The 21680-nt window shown below is 54.3% G+C and overlaps 1 protein-coding gene across 5 annotated transcripts in view; it reads left to right on the forward strand.

Annotated features, from left to right (window-relative positions):
• Nucleotides 1-21680, forward strand: part of PEBP4 (phosphatidylethanolamine binding protein 4) — a 265036-nt gene that overhangs the window by 209726 nt on the left and 33630 nt on the right. For 4 of the 5 annotated variants that reach the window (XM_075910835.1, XM_075910837.1, XM_075910839.1 and 1 more), the window contains one exon: nt 18618-18663. The exons of the other annotated variant lie outside the window; for it this stretch is intronic. In XM_075910835.1, coding sequence (XP_075766950.1) covers nt 18618-18663 — 46 coding nt within the window. The remainder of the gene's footprint in view (nt 1-18617; nt 18664-21680) is intronic. 5 annotated transcript variants of the gene reach the window in all.

Genomic DNA, 21680 nt, shown 5'->3' on the forward strand with positions numbered 1-21680 from the left:
GGGCTGTGTGCTCATATCGCTCCTCTGTTTACCTTCCACTTTTGTTTTTCCTTTAATGCCCTCCTGCCAGCCTGTCTCCAACATGGCAATGTGGAGACTCCTCAGGCAGAGGCGTGAGAAATATTACGGGCTCGATCTCTCGGTAGGTGTAGATCAGCCTAGCTCTGCTGAGGTCCGTAGAGCAAGGCCGGTTCACATCACCCATGATACCTGGTTCAACGTGCCTTGGACATGGAGGCCTCTGGGGCTGCCCCCTGTTCTTTCTCACGGCTGAATCTACCCCCGGTGACTGAGTAGGTGATTTGTCCATCTGCAGTGGGGGAGTGCAGCAAGGCCTCTTCCCTGCTCAGCTGCAGCACAAGGAGAACTGCTGCTGGGCGAGGGTGAAATCAGCGATTTGTTGTGGTAACAGCAGCAGGCAAACTGTCGGCCGCCTGTGCTAGGGAGGCTGACAACAAGCACTCTGCCTAGGTGAGTGGCTGGTTACCGGCACCTTCTTGCATCACATGCCTGCCAGGAATGGGAGCGACTGAAAGAGCAGTGAGTAGGGCCAAGGCAGAGACTGTGGTGTGGTTGCTTCCTCTAGCTCCCGGGCATTTGCCTCGGTTGCTTCTATGGGGCATCTGTCCCTTTGCAGCTTCTGCAATGCATCCAGCCTGCCTGTCTCAGACTTTTCAGCTTAGAAAAGAGAAAACTAAGGGGGGATTGGATAGAGGTCTATAAAATTATGACTGGTGTGCAAAAAGTGAATAAGGAAAAGTTATTTATTTATTCCCACAATATAAGAACTAGGGGTCACCACATGAAATGAATAGGCAACAGGTTTAAAACAAAGAAAAGGATGTTTTTCTTCACGCGGCACACAGTCAACCTGTGGAACTCCTTGCCAGAGGATCCGGTGAAGGCTAGAACTTTAACAGGGTTCAAAAAAGAACTAGATAGATTCATGGAGGTTAGGTCCATCAATGGCTCTTAGCCAGGATGGGTAGGAATGGCCTCTGTTTGTCTGGAAATGGATGACAGGAGAGGGACCGTGTGATGATTACCTGTTGTGATCCCTCCCTCTGGGGCATCTGGCATTGGCCACTATCAGCAGACAGGCTACTGGGCTAGATGGACCTTTGGTCTGACCCAGTACGGCCGTTCTTATGTTCTTACGTCTTCTAGCCGACTTCTGCTTCAAGGTGTTTTCCTTCTGATCAATTAAATTCCAGAAGAGATCCCGTAGGGTAAACAATCTTTGAACATACAACTCCGGTGAACTAGGGGTGGTAGCAGGGGCCTGGGAGCCAGGGCAGCCAGGTTCTACTTCCTGGTTCTGGGAAGGCTCTCGACCCCCTTCCCTGCAGAGCCAGGAAGAGACCCCAGGAGCAGAACTGCCTGGGGAACCGTTTCCCAGCCTGTGAGCCCCTTCCCAGTTCCAGACTTCAGGCTGCAAGCCCCAGGTTTTGGGGAGACCCACCGCAAGAGGGAGAGCTCAGTTCTCATCAGGGTGCGGCCCAAGTTCAAGCCCCTTCCTCTGCCCGGAGTGTGCCCCAGCCCCAGGGTCTCAGGGCCCGTCTCTCGTTCTTCACCCAAGGAATGTTTATTGATGCAAAGTGAAGCAGCTACAACCCATGGGACAGAGTAACAAGCAGCCGGTGAGCAGGGCATGGGTGTTGCTGCCGGGGGTATTGCCGCACCCCTTGGCATGAAATCACGGTTCCGTGTGAGGCCTCTCCACACCCCCACTGTGCAAATGGCTCTAACGCCACTGGGTCAGGACACTCACCAGCGCTGCAGGAGTCCTAGGTTTAATTCCTCTCTCAGACTTGACCATGCATCTTCCACGTCCCACATCTGTGATCTAAACCTTGGCTTTGCCCTGTCTCGCCCTGTGGCTTTGACCAGAAATTCCACCCTAGACCACAGAAACCGTGCCGAGGAAAGCGTCGTCAAAACTGATCAATGGCCATAAAAAGTTTCAATTTCAGCAAAGCGCCATATTGCAAGTCCACAAAAAAAAAAAAAAAAAAAGCTGATGGGAAATTTCCCCGAGCTCTCCCCAGGACTCTTGATGTCCAGCCCCTCTCAAGAAGAGAGATTAAAAAGACTTGGACTTTCCGTCTTAGAAAAGAGGAGACCAAGAGGGGATAGGATATAAGTCTATGAAATCGTGACTGATGTGGAGACAGTGAATAAGGAAACGTTATTTACTTGTTCCCATTACATCAGAACCAGGGGGCACCAAATGAAATTAATAGGTAGCAGGTTTAAAATGATCAAAAGGAAGTTTTTCTTCACAGATCACACAGTCAACCTGTGGAACTCCTTGCCGGAGGATGTTGTGATGGCTCGGACTTTAACAGGGTTCAAAAAAGAGCTAGATAGATTCATGGAGGTTAGGTCCATCGATGGCTATTAGCCAGGATAGGTAGGAATGGTGTCCCTAGCCTCTGTGTGTCTGGAAATGGATGACAGGGGAGGGATCATGTGAGGTTTACCTGTTGTGATCCCTCCCTCTGGGGCATCAGGTATTGGTCACTGTGGGCAGACAGGACACTGGGCTGGATGGGCCTTTGGTCTGACCCTGTCTGGCCGTTCCTATGTATGTTCTGCTGTACCTAGAAGACTCTCGTCCTGTTGTTCGCGCTCCTCCGGATAAAAGCCGCATGAGCCAACATGCAGTGGTGCCTTGTGGACTAGCCAATACCAAGAGCCATCCGCAGGGGCCATGCCAGCGAGTGATGGGCGAGTGACCAAGTTCCAGTTTCCACCTGACAATCGCCGGCCCCTGGGCGCTGGAGCATCTCCCCCTCCCTTGCCGTGCGTGTGCGCAGACAGCAGCACCCGTGGGAGCGCGCGGGTGGGCCGGCTTTCCAACTGAGTCCTGTACTGTTGCTGCTTGTTTGTCTTGCGTGCCGACAGAACAGCCTTTTGCAATGTTATGCTAGGAGCCCTGCCAGGGCCGCGTTTCCCTAGTCACCGTCTCTGATTATTTTTCCTACCTGGCTCATCTGATCAGTGTCACTTTCCGACATCACCCGGCAACTCCTGTCTGAGGTGCAGCCGTGTGTGCTATGGGGTGACACCTGCCCGTGGAATCTAAGCTCCGCCGCATTGAGCTGACCACACTGGCTAGGACACGCGCTCCCTTTCGGGACTTCAGCGAGCGCGCAAGGATCCGGGGACATGCGCCTGGTCACTTGCAAGGGGCGGGAAGGGCTAACTCCACTTGCCCCTCTACATGTAGCCAGGGTGTTTTTCGGTTTGACTCTCCTGTCTCTGTAGCTGGCCGGGGGTTGAGATGGACACTGGGTTCTCAGATGGCCCTGAGCATTAGCTCTCGTAGGTACGTGGCTGGCTGGTTCTTGCACACATGCTCAGGGTCTAATTAGATCACCATGGGTGTGGTCAGGAAGGAATTTCCCCTCCGGGTCAGTTTGGCAGAGATGCTGGGCGGGGAGGGGGGGGTTCACCTGTCTCGGCACTGTGTGGGTGTGGGTCACATGGCTGGGTTATCTGGGTCGCTCTCACTAACATTTCCCTGCCATTGTGGGTGCACCTCAGCCCACCCTGTTCTCTGCCTGTGGCACATCGTGGCCTGGTCTCCCATTGGCTTTGGTCTCGTTTCAGTTGTGTGCGGGGGCTGGTGGCAGAGTCAACCCCATGGGCCTTGCAATTCAAGGGGTCCAGGACTCCCGACCGCCAGCCTTGTCCTGGGCCCTTTAAATTGCCGCCTGAGCGCCGCACGGCACCCTCTGATAGCTCTGAGGGTGGGAGGGTGCACCGCGCTCTGTGCGGTGCAGAGGGCCAGCTGCCCAGCTCCTCTACCCAAGGCCCCCGCCCCTCCTAGGAGGGTGGAGTAGCTTCCCCCAGCCCCCCATTTTGTCCAGGGACTCACTTAGGCTGCCCTGGGCACAGTGGGGTCCCTTCTGGCCTTAAACTCTGGGACTCTCTGCAGGCTCGGCGAGATTAGACTGTAACTAGTAACTGTTGCCAATTGTCAAATTCCTTCCTCCACCCAAAATTCACTGGAAAAATGATGGACCTCGTCCAGGAAAGAAAAGTGTTTTTGATGTTTTCTTAAATCCTGCACGTGCGTTTGAGTCCCTAGCAAAGAATTCCGGATTTCACAATGCTTAGAACTGACATGCTAAGACGGTACAGTGCCAGCCCCCGCCCTCCCCTCTCCACTGCTCACGCTGTGCCAGTCCTTACCCCAGGAACAATTACACTGATACTAAGATTGTCTTCTGGTTCTGGGCCCTGGCCTGGGACTTGGGACGGCACATGGCAGTGGCTAGCGCTGACAAGGGGTCCAGGAGCTGGCCGACTCACCTAGCCTCTCCCTCTGCAAAATGGAGGTGAGCTTGAGTCTTGCTCACCCTTGGGGCAGGGAGTTTCTCTTGCTGTGCGTGTGTACAGCACCTAGGGCAATTGGGCCCCTCTCCCCTGCTCTAGCACATGGCATAACGTGAGGATGGCAGAATTGGACGCTGCCGGTATGACGGCTTATCGCGATCCCTGCGTGCATAAAGAAGAGAAATGATATGGAGAGCGGCATTGGTGATTCCTCAAAATTCATTTCAAAATAGCTTTCCGCCTTCAGAGCCTCAGCACAGGTCAGGGAGAAGGGACAGCAGGAAGCAGAGAATCCCCCCCAAAACACCAGAAAACATTTTCTGCAGAACTTTGTGTAAATTCTTGACCTGTTTTGGCACAGCTCTGCCGGACCCTCTCCGGGGGATGCCATCAGCAAAGGGCACTAGGACGGCGATAGTGCTATTGCAGACGGTGGCCCAGGACAGTTAGCAGCAGCAAGCGTAGGGGCCTCAATGTGGATGTGAGTCGCACTGAACAGACGCTGTTCTCTCCGTGTGCCTAGCTAGCTCTTTTTATCAGATCTCCTTTGTCTTGTGGGTATTTTTAATACGTCTCCCCCTCTCCTCCACGGTATCAGAGCATCTGGTTGGGTGTTATCACACCACTGAGGAGAGAGCTGAACTGTGAAAGTCTGCAGCAGTCCAGGGGCCGGCTGTGAAATTCAAGCCTGGCTCTGGATCTCAACTACCCCGGCGTGTGAGGCATTTGGATGTGAGCTCGGCTCTGACGCAGGGAGACCTCCAGCGGGGGAAATGCTCCGGCCCGTGGGGTGAGCGTTGGGCCCTTGGTTCCCGTTAGCTTAGAGAGCTGAACCCCTCCGGCTCAGCTGTCCCTCGGGAGCAGGATCCTTGCATGGCCGAGGAGCCAGGATGTGCCTGGGACACAGGACTTGGAGAACTGATTCCATCAAAGTCAATGGGTATTCATCTTTTTATTAAAAATATCCTAGGAGTCCGAGGATCGGCGACACAAGGTCAGTTTGGAATGTGTTCGCGAACCCCTGGTCTACTCTAGGGGATAAGTTCAAATTAAGATCCACAACGTCAGCTACATGAATTGCATTGCTTGAGTCGAATTTTGGCACCGTCCACATTGCGGGAAGTTGAAGGGAGCACCCCACTCAGTTCGACCTGGGGCTGATGAATGGGAGATTGGCCGGAAGAGCAGCAGAGGAAAAGGGGGTCTGAATGGCCGGAAATCATCACTTCCCTCGCGCCTGCCTGCGAGGAGGGGGCTCCGCGGCACCAGATTAGCTCGGCCTTTGAAGGGAGTCCCCCGTGGGCCGTTAGCCTCCCAAGATTTCTCTTCTCTCCCTCCAACTCCCCCTCCCGGCTCCAGTCTCCAGTTAGGGTTGAGTCATCAGAGACCAGCGCATCTGTGTGCAGTTCCCACACCCGGCGTTTACGGCCCCGGTGCCAAAGAGCCCGCTGGCCTCTCTCCTCGGAGCTCAGACCCCAGCAGTGATTCCGGGTCAGAGCATGACTCAGCCCCCGGGGAACGCTGCGAGGGAGCCAATGAGAGTTCACAGGGCAGAGCCAGGGCAGCTGGTCCCTCCCCTCTGGCAAGATACAAAGTACCGTAGAAGTCAAGGGGCCAAGGCATCAGACGATTTCCAACGCCCACGAGAGCTTACGGAGCTCTGGCTTTGCTGGCGCTGGGGGGTGCTGTGGTTAGAGCCAGGGTCAGGCTTCCTGGCTCGGGGGCCTGGAAATGGCTCCTGTGTTCTCTTCCTGGCACAGGGAGGGAGTGTTATCTAGTGGCTAGAGCCAGGGTTTGAGTGCCAGGACTCCTCTGTTCTCCTCTGGTGCTGGGAAAGGAGCGTTGTCTAGTGGTTGGAGAAGAGGCCTGGAAATCAGGCCTCAGGTTCTGATCTTGAATTGGCCCCTGGCTTCCTGTTTGACGTGGGGCAAGAATTTGCAGCCGGCTGTGTCTCCGAATAACACAGGGGACACAGAAATCTTTTAACTGGACCCACTTTAACTGGGCCTCCAGAGTTTCTTCGCGGAGACTAGAGAGATATTACAGTCCTGACGTTAGCAGGAGAGTCCTGTTCCCGAGTGGGGTATGTACCTCTGTGCAGGCTGGCAGCAGAGGTACACCAGCTTAGAGCTTCATGGGTTATCACCACTGCTTGTCTTTTATGGGGGTCAGAACTCAATACAGTCGTTTGGGAACTGAAGACTTTGAGGGAACTGGACCTAAAGTGGCTACAGGTTTCAGTTCTATGAAGGGAGGGTTAAACGGCAGCCAAAGAGCTCTGAGGCTCTTCATGAGCAACGGATGATCTACCTGCAAAAGGTCTAAATCGGGTGTCAGACTGAACCGGCATGATGCAGTTCAGAAAAATGATACTTCTTTCTGGAGGCAGCTCTCCTATGCGGAATCTTAGCTTGTCTTTCTGCCTGTCTGTTCTGTCTGTCTGTCTGTCTCTAGCCCTTAAGGCTGGGAAGGAACCCTTCAAATATGAACCAAAGCGGGGCCGTGGGACTGAGTCTGCAGACAGCCTAAAGCAATAGCCTGGAGAGGTGTGAATGGTCTCTACTCATTTTAATGAAGAGGCGCACTGAATTCTGGTTAATTCTGAACTCTGGCAATGCCCTGTTATATAGAAACATTTCCGACAATTTTACTGCTAAGGAAAGAATGCAAGAAAGCAGAGAAATGCTTGTCACCGGAGCTTCGTTTTGTTATCTCGAGCGGGTGGGGCGTTTGTGGGCGGGGCTTGATTGTGGGCAGGGCTTGGAAAAGTACCACCCCTCCCCCAGTTGGCCCCCATCCTGATGCTGAGATTTGTCTAAGTCGAGATGAGCCCCTGAGGTAAAACCCAAACCTTCATCTGGATTTTGAAACTCCAGAGGGTTGAGAGCTAAGGTTTGGATCTGCCCAATTCTCCATTAGAGTCCACAAAACTGGCCTGAAAATACCACTAGTACAGGTTTTGTGTCATGATGCTTGCGGGGGTTCGTGGCTCGCAAGCAGAAAAGTGCAGAGGGGCATAAAAATGAAAAATATTGGAAGGAGAAAAAAACCCAACCATCTGTTGTGATTAGCGTTTAATATTTATATTATAGTATCAGCCCAAGGCCTCAGTAAGGATCAGTGGCCCCGTTGTATTAAGTGATACATGTATGTAGACACTTTCCTTGCCCCAAAAAGTTTACACTCTAAGATGACAAGAGGCATTCTGCTGCCGTGGTGGGGGAGAGATGGATACAATCAAATAGGTGCAATGTTGCTAGGCAGCACTATAGTTGTGATTCTTTTCTTTTCACGGCCCGTTTCACGCCTAGAGTTTGTTTGGGGACGGCATGGTTCTTAGCCCACGGAGGCTGGCTTACCCCTCCTTAGACTGTCCCCTGTGTCAGTGAAAGCCAGTTTGTAAAATCCTGACTTCCTTATAAAGATAACAAGGAGAGAAAAGCTTCAAAAATCTGGTCGGCTGGAGCCGCCTCTCCCCTTCGAGCTAACATGCTCTACTCAAGACGTGCAGAAATCACCTTATTTGTTTGGGGATTAACTTCCCCAGTTTACTAATTGTTCTTTCATCATCACAGCCTAATATAGGGACAGCGCAGCAGCTTCGGCAGGAACTCGGAGCCCAGCAGTGCAAACTGCAGTTCACCAAGCAGCTGCAAATGCCAGGAGCTAACAGCTGGGCTCCATCCTGCTGTCTCTCCTTGCAAAGTCTTTCTTGTTTACTGGTGTCCCAGCTGTTGGCTCGGGGCAGGGTGGAGAGGGGAAAGGGAGACCGAGTTCTATCTGGGAGTGAATAACAAGCCAGCCCTGTTCTTATTCACAAACCTCAGTCCAATCAGTCATCTGTTTGTTCTGGTCTCCTGCCAGCTATTGTGTTGATTCCCACACCCACTTTCCCTAACCTAGAGTCCCTGCCTTCGCGCATTTCTCTCTCCACCGATCCCCTTCCTCGCCGCCTCCTCCCCCTTCCTCAGATGGGATCGGGCATGTTCCAGAAAAGATTTATGAAGAGGAAAACAAAATGTGACTCATTCAACGGGGAGCGGACTCCGCCGAGGGCCCGAGCGGACCTACCTCAGCGCCTCAGGGCTCCCTGGCCATTTGCAGGACCGGGCGCTGGAATGCGCTGTTCTGCCTGGCAAAGAGCCACCCTGGATGACAGGCTGGTCTCCTGCCAAGCCGAGGCGCTCGCTGTGTTTTATTCACACCGTCCAGGAGCTCCCGCCAAATCCTGACCAGGAGGCATCTCGGGATGTGCTGGGACCGCTTACCTCAGGGTTACTCAACACATGGCCCGCGGGCCGCCTGTAGCCTGCAGCCCGTTTGCTTGTGGGCTGCAGTGCGGTTGGGGTTTACGCGGGGCTCAACACTTGGCCCACGGGGGGGGAGCCAACACAAAAAAGCAGTCAATATGCTGGTCTCCTTTCGCGCTGCGTTTTAGTCGTTCAGTTCCTGGATTGTCATTGCTCATTAAAAGTGCTGGAAATCGGGTCAATGTTGCATTTTATTAATATCAGCAGAACTGACTTCAGTGGGGCCTGCGTGTTGTGTAGTCTCATCTTAATCATTGTATTCATGCCCATCAGTGTGAAAGAAGCTATTTGCATATATTTGCATGTATATGCAACCACACTTCTTCTTCGGGTAGTGTCCCTGTGGGTGCTCCACTGTGGGTGTCAGGCTCATCCCAGCGCCGCCATTCGGAGATGTTTCAGCTGTTGTTCGCCGCACTGCGCATGCGTGGAGGCCATCTTGCGGCTTTTCGCACCGTTTCTGCTTGCACAGTCCGGCCCTGCCAGTTCCTCTCGACCGTCGAGGTCTGCAAAACAAAACAAGAGACGCCGAAGAGGGGAGAAGGGTGGGTCGTGGACCATCATGGTTTGTGCCGGTGCCATTGGTGCCTGGATTGAAGCTTCAGCGGCCTCCATTGGCTCCCTCGGTGCTGGCATCGGTGCCAAGGGGCTGGGCACCGAGCGCACGGTTATTGTTTCTCTCGGTGCCGGAGGCACCACAGAGAGGCCAGGTGCTGGAGCACCCGCGGGGACACACACCTCGAAGAACCTTCGTTACTGCACAAGGTGAGTAACTTCTTCAGTTGCGGCCCTTGGCATGTGCTGAGTGTCATTGTGGCCCCAGGGCTTCCAACGTTGAGTAGCCCTGACTTACCCCTTCCCTTTTTCCATAGCACTAACATTACACACCAAGCTCTTTGGGACAAGGAGGCTTTCTTTGCCGGGTGTTTGTACAGCACCCGGCACCACCAGGCCCTGATCCCTTTATGACAGTCATACCTGAAAGGCCCACTTGAGATCGGGGACCCATGTTGGCACGGCACAGATGGATGGCAGGGGAGACAGCACCTGCTCCAGGAAGTTTGCAGTCAAAGCAGACCGAGGATTATTAGCCCCGTTTGACTGAGCGGGAAATGAGATGCCAGGCTGGATTCTGAGATAAGCACCTTCCCCATCAGGGCCAGGTCTTCAAAGGAGCCCAACTCCCATTAAGATACCCACGTAAGGGCCTGATTTCCTCGGCCACCAGCAATGACGGGCGGGCAGATTTTCAAGAGGGCCTGGTGTAACGCCAACGGGCAGAATCAAACCCAGGACCTGGGGAGGTTGGTGCATGACCCGCCACAGCTGGCGCTCAGCTCAGGCTGTAGAGCACCCGCGTTCTTTCTCTCTGCAAGTGGTCTCGGTGCCATTGCATGGGGCAATGCCATACCCTGGTGTTGGATGGGTTGCACCAGCACCCAGTGTGCTGGGCTCCTTGGAAAAGCAGGCCCCAGCTGGCTTCAACCAAGAGCTGATCCGCGATCTCCCCGAGTTCAACGCCGAGGCCTTAATCACAAGCTTTGTGATTCGCCAGACTTTCCTTCTTCGGGGTCCCCAGGTGGGCGTGCAAAGGGTAATGTACTAAACTGGCCTCCCTTTGGGGTTCATCTGCACCAGCACGACATCCCCCGTCTCTTCCGGCCCCCTCTGCTGCACGGAGGTTGGGAATTTTTAGCTGTCCCGGTTGCATGTCACAGCCCAGATCCTCGGGAGGAAAAAAGGACGCTCAGCTCAAATGGTGCCATTAAGAAATATTAATGCTCTCATCAAAGGGTATTTAATAAACATGGCAGCACACCAGTGTCCATTAGCTCAGAAGCCACGGCGGCTGTGCAGCAGCACACAGCACACCACGGGCAGTTCCAGCTCAGTAGCCTCCAAGCGGACAGCCTGGAGACAGAGCTATTAAACTAACATTGGCACATCCCGGGTGGCACGGTCGCCCCAGAGCCCCACATCTCCGCCTCATGCACTCAACTGCTCCAGCCAGCACTAGGGAAACAGGCCTCTCCAAAGTCCTTTGCAAGGATGTCAGTCTGCACAGCCCCCACGGAGGCCTGCTTCTCTTAAGAGCGTTACTGATTTTGCAGCAGCCAAGTCTGTACTAGACACCCCCACCCTGACTCTGGATGAGTTGGGAACCCAATGGGACCATGCCTGAGATGTGGGTGGGAGGGACTAGAACCTGCAACCCTGTCCTCCCTAGGTTAACACACTAGGCCACACCCACCACCTTACTGTCAGGGCAAAAACTAGGGGTGAGGAACCACAGGCCTTGGGGGCCCCCGGCTTGCCCACACTGGCGCTCCAGCCCCCTACTGTCCCACCATGGCGCTGGAGCACACAAAATTGACTAGCGTGGGCCCCCCTAGGTGCTGGGTGCGAGGGGAACGTGGGGAGTGTCTTTCTCCTCAGTCAGAGCCCACGTCAGCAAGGGGCTTGGGGGCTTTTTCTCACTTGTGTGCGACTCCCGACTGATTTTTCTGTGGGTCCGTGGCCCCCAACCCAAAAAATGTTCCCCACATCTGGCCCAAACCAATGAGATTTAGGCTTCTAAATCACCGAGACTCTTCTTAAAATTGTACCCCCTGACTCACCCGTGTTCCCCCCCACACATATGTACACCCGTGCACGCTCTAACCCACCCAGGGCCTGGCCTAGCATGAGTTTCTAATACCACACAAAGACTGGTCGTGGGAAGGTAGTCCCCATAGATGCTGCTCAGGGAGACACAGTAGGTGTCTGCTAGCCACAGATGTGGTCCACAGTAGCTCTGCCAGCCACAGATATGGTCGATTGGGCAGCAGGCGTAGTTTCCCCAAGGTTGGGCAGTGGAGGCCCTGAAGAAGTGAAGCAAATCTAAGCTACGTCTGCCCCGTCTGGGGGCCATTCTCCGGAGAATGGTTTCCTGCCTCCGAGGACCTTAGAGAAGGCTGTGGAAAAGACGTGGGACCAAGCTGCCTAAAAGAAACCCCCCGTGCCCACTAGAATCTCGGCCTGAGGCAGGCGCTCGGGGCTCAGTCCGTGCTCAGTATTAGCAGCGCGATGAACCCTGAGGCCTTTGAAGTGTGGTGGCCCTCCAGCACCTCCCCGGGGATTTCCAAAACCCGCTGCGAGTTCAGGATCCTCCGGGGCCCTTATCACCGGGTTTGGGGTTGAGGGTTTTTTTAACCCCAACGAGAACTGGCACATGCCACCTCAGCTCAGAGAAGGGGGGCCTGTTCGCTTTATATACGGCGCCGAGCTGCCTCCTGTCACCAAGGCCGGCTGGCACAGGTGTATGTCGTTTTTATTTTGCCCTCCTAATTTCCTTCGCCTCCCCTCGGCCCCCTGAGCTAACGATCTCATTGGATTATTGTAGCACTTTCCCTCTCCGCCCCTTGTTTACTCCACTTGTCGAGGCTCATGTTACGGAGGCATGGCAGAGACTGGACACTTCTCCCCCCTACTCAGACCTCCTCCCTCTCTTGTGCTGCATCAGAACAAAGTGCATCGGTGCAAAAAAAAACCCATCAGCGCTTTAGAAGGTGCAATTCGAAAGACGCGGAACAGGGCAGCACGGCATCAGGCAATATTCCCTCTAATTTTTTCCATCCATGTGCGGAATACATTTTAGGTGCACCGAGACGTGTGGATGTGCACCACCCATAGAAACACAAAACCTAGCTTGCGGGCGCTCTGCTCATCAGCGGAGCAGCATTTGAATCGCTCCTGAGCAGCCCCCCACAAGCACCCGGCCTACAGGGAACGTCGGTGTTAAGCCCAAGCTGTTTAATTGTGCGATTGTTTCCTTTTGGGAGCTCCCCACCCACCGGAGGCACCGACATCTCGAAGCATGAGTCTCCGCAGGGTGCCGGCGTATCTCCAGGCACCAGCTGTGCCCTGTGGTTACCTGGAAAAAGCCAGCGGCTTCCCCTTGCGCTTGGCAGTGCTGCCTTTGGTGCACAGCGCCCTGTGCCATCAGCGAGTGGCACTTGACAGTGCTCACGCGGGAGCCGGCGACCCCTGGCGGCGGCGCTCCGTGCCCGCGTGAAAAGGAGGCACCTGCCACTTCTCTCCGAGTTGGGGGGGGGGGGAACCAGACTCCCACCTCCGCCTGCCCAGGAAAGAGGGGGAGAGTGATTGATTCCTCCTGGCAAATGGGAAGAGGTGGGTGAAGAGATTAAATCATCTCTCCCGCGCGCACCGAAATGTGCTGCTGACCCTGTGCTCCGGCGGGGTCAGGAGGAGCTGGCAACCCAGCCCCGGCGGAGGCCCGAGTGGGCGGGCAGTTTGCAGTCAATAATTGAAGAGGAATGAGGAAGCTGGGACCCCGTTCGCCCCGGGAAGTGGGGGGGGCTGCCGTCCTCCCGTGGCGGAAAGCTCTGGAGCTGGCCAGTTCGACTCCCTCCAGGAGAACGCAGGCATCCCACCAGGGCGCCCAGCCAAGCAGCCCGGCTAATGGGAGCTCCGCGGGGCCAGCGGGGCTGGGTGTGACGCCCGGCACGGACATGGCTCCCCAGGGGCTGCGACCAGGCTCTCCCCCAAGCAGAGCTGTGTTGCCTGTTCCCATGCGGCTAGGCAGCGAGTGGATCAGCAGCCCGGCATGCCTTGGAGGTGCCTGGGCAGCGTCTTCTCCAAGCTGGCCTGAGAGCTTCCCCCTTCCTCGGGCTAGATTCTGCTCCCCACAGCTGCAAACCCAGAGCGACTCCGACGCTCGGACGCTGGTGGAACGAAGAACAGAATTGGCTCCTTGGCTTTTCAATCCGGCCTTCTCGCTGCCTCTTTTGTAGCCAACAGCCCTGCCCCTCCAGCCCCAATGTGCTTTTGCTCTTCTCCCTTCTCACACGGAGCCCGATCCTCAGATCCAGCATGAGGCCAGATTGCACCTCCCCCGGGACCCTGGGCTGGCTGGGCGGCCCTTGTTGTCCTTATTTCACTGCCAAGGAAGCGCCCCGGCACAGAGAGGACGGCTCGGACTCCCAACCAGCCGTGGCAGGCGCAGGAACGGAACGCTGCTCCCCTGCTCCCAGTCCCAAGACCAACCCTCTGCTGAACATAAAGGGCCCTCAGTTTCTGGCATCGGAGATGCAGCCCTCACTCCTGATCTTGGAGCGGGGGGCCCAGCTGTGAACTGGGAGGGGTCACGTGTTGAGTGTGGGCCTAGAATCGGTTTCAGCTCGGAACGTGCCCCTTGCCTCCTTCGCGACTAACATCTGTTTGTTCAGCGTCCTGTAGCTGCGCCATTGCAGCCTTTCAGAAATCGCTGCCTAAGAGGACCCACGTTCTCAGAGGGGCCCTGAGCAGCCCCAGCACCTGCCACCCACTTTGTGTTGTGAGCGCAGGCAGGTGTCTTGTGTCCCACGGGTGCAGAGCACTGTGTGGCCTCGCTAGAGCCATGCGCTGAGCCCGAGCGGCTGGGCCTTTCCTGAAATCAGCCAGTTTCACTTCAGGCAGAGTTGTTAATAGGCTTGCCAGATGCTTTCAACAAAAATCCCAAACACGGCAAACTTGGTTGAGCAAAAAAAAAAAGGTTGCTGCGCCTTTAAATGGCCCTGCACTCCTCAGTCCCCCGCCATATGCTGTCCCAGGCTTCAATCGAAGGAAACAGGAAATACTAGACATGTATAATATTTTCTGGGGGTTTTTTATTGGATGGGGAAGCCAAATACTGAACAGTCTGGGCAAAAACCGGACACCTGGCAACCCTTGCTGTTACTGGCAGATTGGAGCATTAAAAAAGACAACAGAATTTCCATGGGATGCTCCACACAGTCCTTTCAATGCGCCCTCCCCCATGTCCTTACATGGCTTTGGAAAAGAGGCCTGGATAAGAGCGACCCAAGCAGTGAAATTCAGCCAGGCATGGTGAGGTGCCCAAAGACAACCCTCTGCCATCAGACAACGTTCCAGCATTGCTCTCCCTGGATACATTGCTCCGTGCATTGGGACGCCGCAGCCGTAGCGCTCCTGCCTTTGTCTGGCACGCTTTGCTTCTTTCTCGTGATGGGCAAGTAAAATATTAGGCTGAGATTTTGCAAAGTGATGAGTGATTTTGGGTGCTTCAGGGGTTTTTGGCCAGGGGGTAACGTGACACACCTGCAAGGTGCGGTCTCCAGTTCTCAGCACCAGCTCTTTGCACACTCGGCCCCTCCAATCCCCGGTCGCTTTTAAAAAGGTTTCTCGTTAGCACTTTTATGATCAGCAGGATGGAATGGGTGCCTGAGGAAACGTGCCAAGGCTGGTGACATTTCACCAGGCATTGCCAAACGAATTCACAGGAATTCAGAGGGTGTTTGCAATACAATGAACTTTACTATGCACCGTGAATCCGGGTGGCTGTTCTCCTCCCCAAATGACTCAATGAAGATCTGGCTCCTAGTATTTTTGGAAAGGGTGAAGCTTGATCCAGCACTCCTGGGAGTCAGATGCTTTCTATTTGCAGTCATCTGATGTTCCTTGAATTGCTAATTGCTGACTGCTAGGGCAGGTTGAGGCAAAGGTGCATTGGCAGCGCTGGTGTGTGGGGGCAGGCCTGGAAGAACGTGGGTTGTTCTAGCTGAGTGTTTAGACCCGTTGGCAGAGCTGGGTGGGAGGGCTAGGACTAGAATAGCTGTGGGGATTACGGTTCCAGACCTGGGGGAGGCAGGGAAGCATGACTGAGGGGCATTGGCGGACTGGTTGTGGGGTGTTTGCACAGCATTGGCTTGTGCACCGCTTGGCCCACCCAACCCCACCTGTGAGTGCTGTTTGCTGCTTTGCCACGTGTGTTTTGGTCTCAATTCTCCCTGAATGCAGCAATGCCAGCGGGAGGAGTGAGAGAGAAAGTGGTGAGCTGCAGAGAAGCGAGGGCCATTGCATTATGGTTGGACACCGTAACTGACTTGTCCTGGAGGTGCTCTTGCAAGGGTTTTGAAATGCTCGTTCGTGACCATCCCAGAAGACAGCCACAGGCATCCCATCCCATGAGGTGCACAACGGCTTTGCACGGCAGATTTCCATTTCTCAACATGGTCTCAACATGCAGCGAGGGAGGTCTAGGTTGGATTAGGAAAAACTCTTTCCCTAGGAGGGTGGGGAAGCACTGGGATGGGTTCCTTAGGGAGGGGGTGGAATCTCCATCCCTAGAGCAGGGGTCACCAACCAGTCGATCGGGATCTACCGGTAGATCTTGGAGCCTCTGATAGGTGATCCTGACTGGTTTGGGCAGAAACCTATTACTTCAGCTGCCCCTCCACCCACTGTCATGCTGCTCCTGCCCTCTGCCTTGGAACTGCCCCCCCTGGAGCCTCCTGCTTGCTGTGCAGGGTGTGGGAGGAAGAAGAGGGGGAGTGCTGATGTCAGGGTGTCTCTCCTCCCCCCACTTCTGTACTTTAACGCCACACAGAGAGCCTGCCTTAACTCCACTGTTCCACCACCCAGAAGTTATATATCAGAGGGAGGGATAGCTTGGTGGTTTGAGCATTGGCCTGCTAAACTCAGCGTTGTGAGCTCAATCCCTGAGGGGCCATTTAGAGAGTGGGGCAAATCTGTGAGGGATGGTACTTGGTCCTGCTGTGAGGGAAATGGACTGGACTCGATGACCTCTCAAGGTCCCTTCCAGCTCTATGAGAGAGGTATATCTCCATATGGGTATGTCTACACTACCCTCCTAGTTCGAACTAGGAGGGTAATGTAGGCATACCGCACTTGCAAATGAAGCCCGGGGTTCGAACAAGCGGGGATTTAAAAATGGCGGCTCCCCGTTTATGCAAATGAAGCCCGGGAAATTCAAATCCCGGGCTTCATTTGCAAGTGCGGTATGCCTACATTACCCTGCTAGTTCGAACTAGCGGGGTAGTGTAGACATACCCTATGTTATTAAACAGTACCCAGCCTGAGCCCTTGTCCTAACCCTCAACCTCCTCCTGTCCCAGATGTGAGTCCCCCTGCACTCAAACTCCTTCCTAGAGCTTGCACCCTGAAAACCCTCCTGGATCCCAATCCCCCACCCTGGGCTGAGCCTAGAGCCCTTTCCACACTCCAAACCCCTTGGCTCAAGACGGTAGCCTTCAACCCTACCCAGCCTGGTGAAACTGAGTGAGGATGGGGGAAGAAGAGGGATGGGGTGACCAGGGGGAAGCTATAGAGCAAGGGTGGGGCAGGAAGGAAGTGGGGCAAGGGTATTTAGGTTTGAGGTAGAACTTACATTGCAAAAGTGATCTTGTGGTTAAAAAGGTTGGAGACCAGTGCCCTAGAAGTTTTTAAGTCTTGGCTGGGTTGATTTAGTTGGGATTGGTCCTGGTTTGGGCAGGAGACTGGATTCGATGAGTCCTGAGGTCTCTTCCAGCCCTAGGACTGTATGATCTCCTATCCACACCAAAGCTTTGGACAAGGCTTTTGCAAAGCCCACAAACACAGTCCAGATCCATTCAAGTCTACAAATGAGAAGAGCATGCCCCAGACTAGTCCCCTGACAGCAGGGTGTGTCATGCACACGTTGCCTTACGGAATCAGAGACGAAGACGGGGAGATCTTCTCTGGATCCATCAGGGGAAGCAAATCAGAGTCTGGTCCTGGGAATTGCTCTGGGGTGCTCCAAAGCACCCCAGTGTTTCCTTAAACAGTTTTCAGTGGCATACCGGTGTGCCGCGGAGAACAACAGAGTTCAAAATGGCTGCCCTTAAAGGGATAGGCGACTTTTTTTATTTTTGCTCAATAACTTTCCACTCGATCCTTTTTTTTGGTCAATAAGTTTTCCCCGCCACCATTACCGTCTTTTAATAAAATTATTGTTTGGTGTTCCTCAGTCTTAAAAAGTTTAAGAAACACTGCTCCAAATTCTTTTAGTGAATACGTGCATCTGTTCTTCATTTACCCACAAAGGGCTGGTGATTCAAATACAGCAGGCTGGCTTCCCAGGTGGTTTAAATCCACCTGGCCTAGCTATCTTCAACAGAGCGGTATCTCAGGTGGTGTAAATTGGCAGGGCTCCACTGACTTCAATAGAAGCCCGACAGTTTACACCACGCGAGGATCCGGTAAATTGCACCTGTCAGGTTCCGTAGGCATCTCTGATTCTTCACCTTCGCTCTCTGCGCTCCAGCCTGCATGCTTTCCAAAGACACCGTGACCTTCCTGCCATGGAGGGGATATTAATTAGCCCCTGCCTGCATTCCTGTGCACAGGATGGTGTCAGGGCATTAAGAGTGAGCTTTTGTAGCCTTCCCAGCATCCCGGGGCCCAGATAACAGGTCCCATGTGATCCGTCTGACAGTCCCTGTGTGCTGGCTTCAAGAGCACCGTGACAGCACAGCCTGTAATTCAGGGGCGCTCTACAATGCATCGGCTGCGGTGCACAAAGTCACTGACACTTTTAAAATATAAATTAACGAGCAAAACAGAGGCCCTGGCACGCTCGCTCCCCACCCTCCCCCTCCTTACCCACGGCAAGGAATGACATCTGTCAGGAGCGGCTGGGAGAAGGGGAAGACGAAGAAAACAAACTCCACCGAGGAAACTCGCCGGCAGCACTCAAGGGGGGCGATGTCGGAGAAGGCTCTGGCCCAGGGAGGGAGGCCGTAGCAGGTTGGATGGTGCTAACATTGAATGCCTGGGGCAGGTTCCCCGAGGTACAAGCAGCGTTTAGGGGCTTGCTTTGGGAGCTGGGCACGCAGCTTCATCCTGTGAGACCCTTGGATGAGTAAGACTGATGGGGGCTAGGCGCGCAGTGAGCTTGGTCCCCTGCTTCCTGTCTCAAAACCTCCTTCCTTTATGGTCACCCCTTCCAGCCCCCGCCCCCAGGTTTGGTTCATCCACCTGCTGTCTCTCATCAGAACCTGAACGATGAGCTTTTTACTGCCTGGCTGTACAGCACCTGACACAGCGGGGTCCTGCGTCCCCCTACAATGCACATCGTTTGCTCCGGCGAGCGGCTGCGTTTGGACATCCTGGGCGCTAACCGAATCCTTTCTGTCATTGCAGGGCATAGACCTGCGGGCTGGAAATCTAAAAGGCCGGGTGCTAACAGGTAAGCTGGGGCAGCCCAAAGCCTGCCTGTCTTACTGCCCCAAGATCTCTGGGCCATGCTACTGAACTTCTGTCGGCACGACGTGCACAGTGGCTCTGACTCTCTCACCAATGTTCCCTCTAATCGGCTCCATCCATGTGCGGAATAAATTTATATGTGCACCAAGGCATGTGTGAATGTGCACCACCAATAGAAACACAAAACACAGAGAGGCCATTGGGAGAGCTGGGCTCCTGTTCATATGGGATCTCTCTCTCCTAGGGTCAAAAGGAGACGGGGGTGGGGGAAGCAGCTAGCTCATCTCCGAGGGCACGTCCGTGGTGTTGTTCAACCAGGGAAACTTCGGGCCCAGTAAGAAGCAATCATGATGGGTCCCAAGGGAATTCTGGGCGACTCTCCCTGACTGTGAGCAGCGTTCCCTGGGCACGTCCGGCCGCGCAGGAGAGATTCCGGTGCTAATTAGCAGAGCGCCCACAGCTGGGTTTTGTGTTTCTGTTGGTGGTGCACATTCGCACGTGCCTTGGTGCACATGCAAATTTATTCCGCACAGGGATGGAGCCAATTAGAGGGAACATTGGTGAGAGAGGCAGCTGCCTTGAGGGGGAGAGGATTAAAGCCAGGAAGCACACGTGCTGGAAATGCAGGGGGTCCTTAGAGCTCTGTAGGGATATGGAGAACCCCAAGAGGGAATGTGATTGGTGGGAGCGGGGAACCCCCCCCCCCTCCAGACATTCAAACAAAGACTCTATCGCAGGTTCTGATGCTCTTGGGCATAGTCCATACATGTCCACAAGTGGTCTCATTGACTGAAGTGGACCTCCCATGCTAGGGGTTGACCCTGCCGCCTGTCGCTGCACTATCTGGGTGCCATAAGAGCATCAGAATATGGGTCCCCACCAGCAGCCACTAGGCAATACACAGGGACAGCCGGGAGGGTCTACGCACATGGCCCACGTAGGAGTCCTATTCCACTTCAAGGGAGAAAGAGGGTTCCAGAGAATGCTGAAAATAACCCCCCTCCTACCTCCCCCCCGCGCACATTTTGATTTGCATTCAGTAAACACATGGAAAGATGTAAATAGCGAGGGATTCCCCAGCTGCAGGCTTGCACAGCGCCGCCAGCCTGAGCAGCAGAAAGGCGGCGTGGAGGGACAGTTTCACATGCTAACCAGACAACAGGTTGCTCTTTGATACCGATCTCTTGTTTAGCTGCTACAGGAAAATGAGGAGGTGTTTAAAGCATTGCAAACTTTTTCAGCCCAGAGCCAGCCAGCTGGAGCACCCTCCCCCCCTACAGTCCTCCACCTCCTCCTCCGCCCGGCTTCTTAGATTATTCACTGTAGGTGGAATGTCCCCAAATCTCTCTCGCTTTGCACTCATGTGTCAGCTACAAATGGTGCACGCTAACCGGCAGCTCCAACTGGCTCCCTGTCCGTCTCGCCCATGAGACCTTCCGGCCTGGCGTCTACGTGGTACCTCGTGGCTCACAATGGCCATCTGGAAAGCCAGGCCCTCGTTCGCCTGACCCCGTGAGCTCCCTGCATTGTTACGCCGGCTAGTACTTGTCTCCCTTTCCCCCAGAGGCAGCTATCCAGTGAACTCCAGAGCATGCTTCCATGGAGACAGATATGTCTACACTGCAGTTAGTGGCCAGCCCGTCCCAGCTGACTCAGCCTCTGGTTTTAGGAGATAGAGCAAGGGTGGGGAACCTTCCGCCTGAGGTTCCTGGATCCAGCCTCGTGGCCAACGGACGGGGAGAGCAGCCGGTTTTATTAAAAGTACAAGCTGCTATTTAACAACACGTTGAAGGGGCTCTGGAGTAGCATATAAATCACTCTCCTGTTCAGAGGAAGCCTTGACTTCTGTGCAGCAAGGGGATTTTATAAACTGGTAGGGGAATACCAACCCGTAACGGTGATGGTCTCTCCATAGCCAGCATCTATGGCCTGTCAGAGAAGCCAGCTTGATTTCAAGAGAAGAATCCTGCACAGTCCCCTATTGCCGACTTGTTTCTCACATCTGGGCCAAACTCTTCATCCGACTCGGCTTGTGGGTCTTAGCCGTTTTTTGCGCTAGCACCCTAACTACATAAGAACAGCAAGACTGGGCCAGACCAAAGATCCATCCAGCCCAGTATCCTGTCTGCCCACAGTGGCCAATGCCAGATACCCCAGAGGGGTACATCCATCTCCACCCTCTGACAAACAGAGGCTAGGGACACTGTTCCTTACTCATCCTGGCTAACAGCCATTAATGGACTTAACCTCCATGAATGTATCTAGTTCTCTTTTAAACCCTGTGATAGCCCTAGCCTTCACCGCCTCCTCAGGCAAGGAGTTCCACAGGTTGACTATGCGCCGTATGAAGAAGAATTTCCTTTTATTTGTTTTAAACCTGTTATAAACTAGGGAGTCCATTGTGCTAGGTGTTGTGTAGAAGCACAAGAGACTGCCCAGAGAAGCCTCTAGGCTAAACCAGGTGTGGGCAGCCTGCGGCCCATCAGGGCTCTATATACGACCCACGAGAAATTTTGTTTCCTGATGCCCACGTGCAGGGTGGCCAGATTTCTGCTGGTTTCTGTCCACATTGTTTTTTTCCTACCGGCGTTACTACAGTGACACGCACGTCAAGCCAGGGCAGGTGAGGGGAGGTGCCTGCGGCCTTGCCCACGACATTGATTGTGAGAACCGTGCGCTCTCCCCGCAGCCAATCACAGCGCTGCTACGGCTCATTCGGCACCACCCACAAATTCTAGGTACGCCAGCGCAGTGAGCAAAACCGCCCTCTCCCGCCTTGAGATGAAGGAGGCCCATTCCTGTGGCCCACTCACTCGCCTCGGTTTCCCATGATGCATCTAAACAGACAAGACAGATGCAAGTCCCCAGCTTGACCACAGAGCTTTCCTTCCCCGCTGAGGTCTCGTGTGGGCAGATTTCAAAATAGTGGCAGCAAGTCACCACTGAGGGACGGGTTCATAGGCTGAGAAACAACACTTTAAAAAAAATTGACTCTCTGGC

The sequence above is a fragment of the Pelodiscus sinensis genome, chromosome 28 (assembly GCF_049634645.1).
Source record: "Pelodiscus sinensis isolate JC-2024 chromosome 28, ASM4963464v1, whole genome shotgun sequence".
NCBI lineage: Eukaryota > Metazoa > Chordata > Testudines > Trionychidae > Pelodiscus > Pelodiscus sinensis.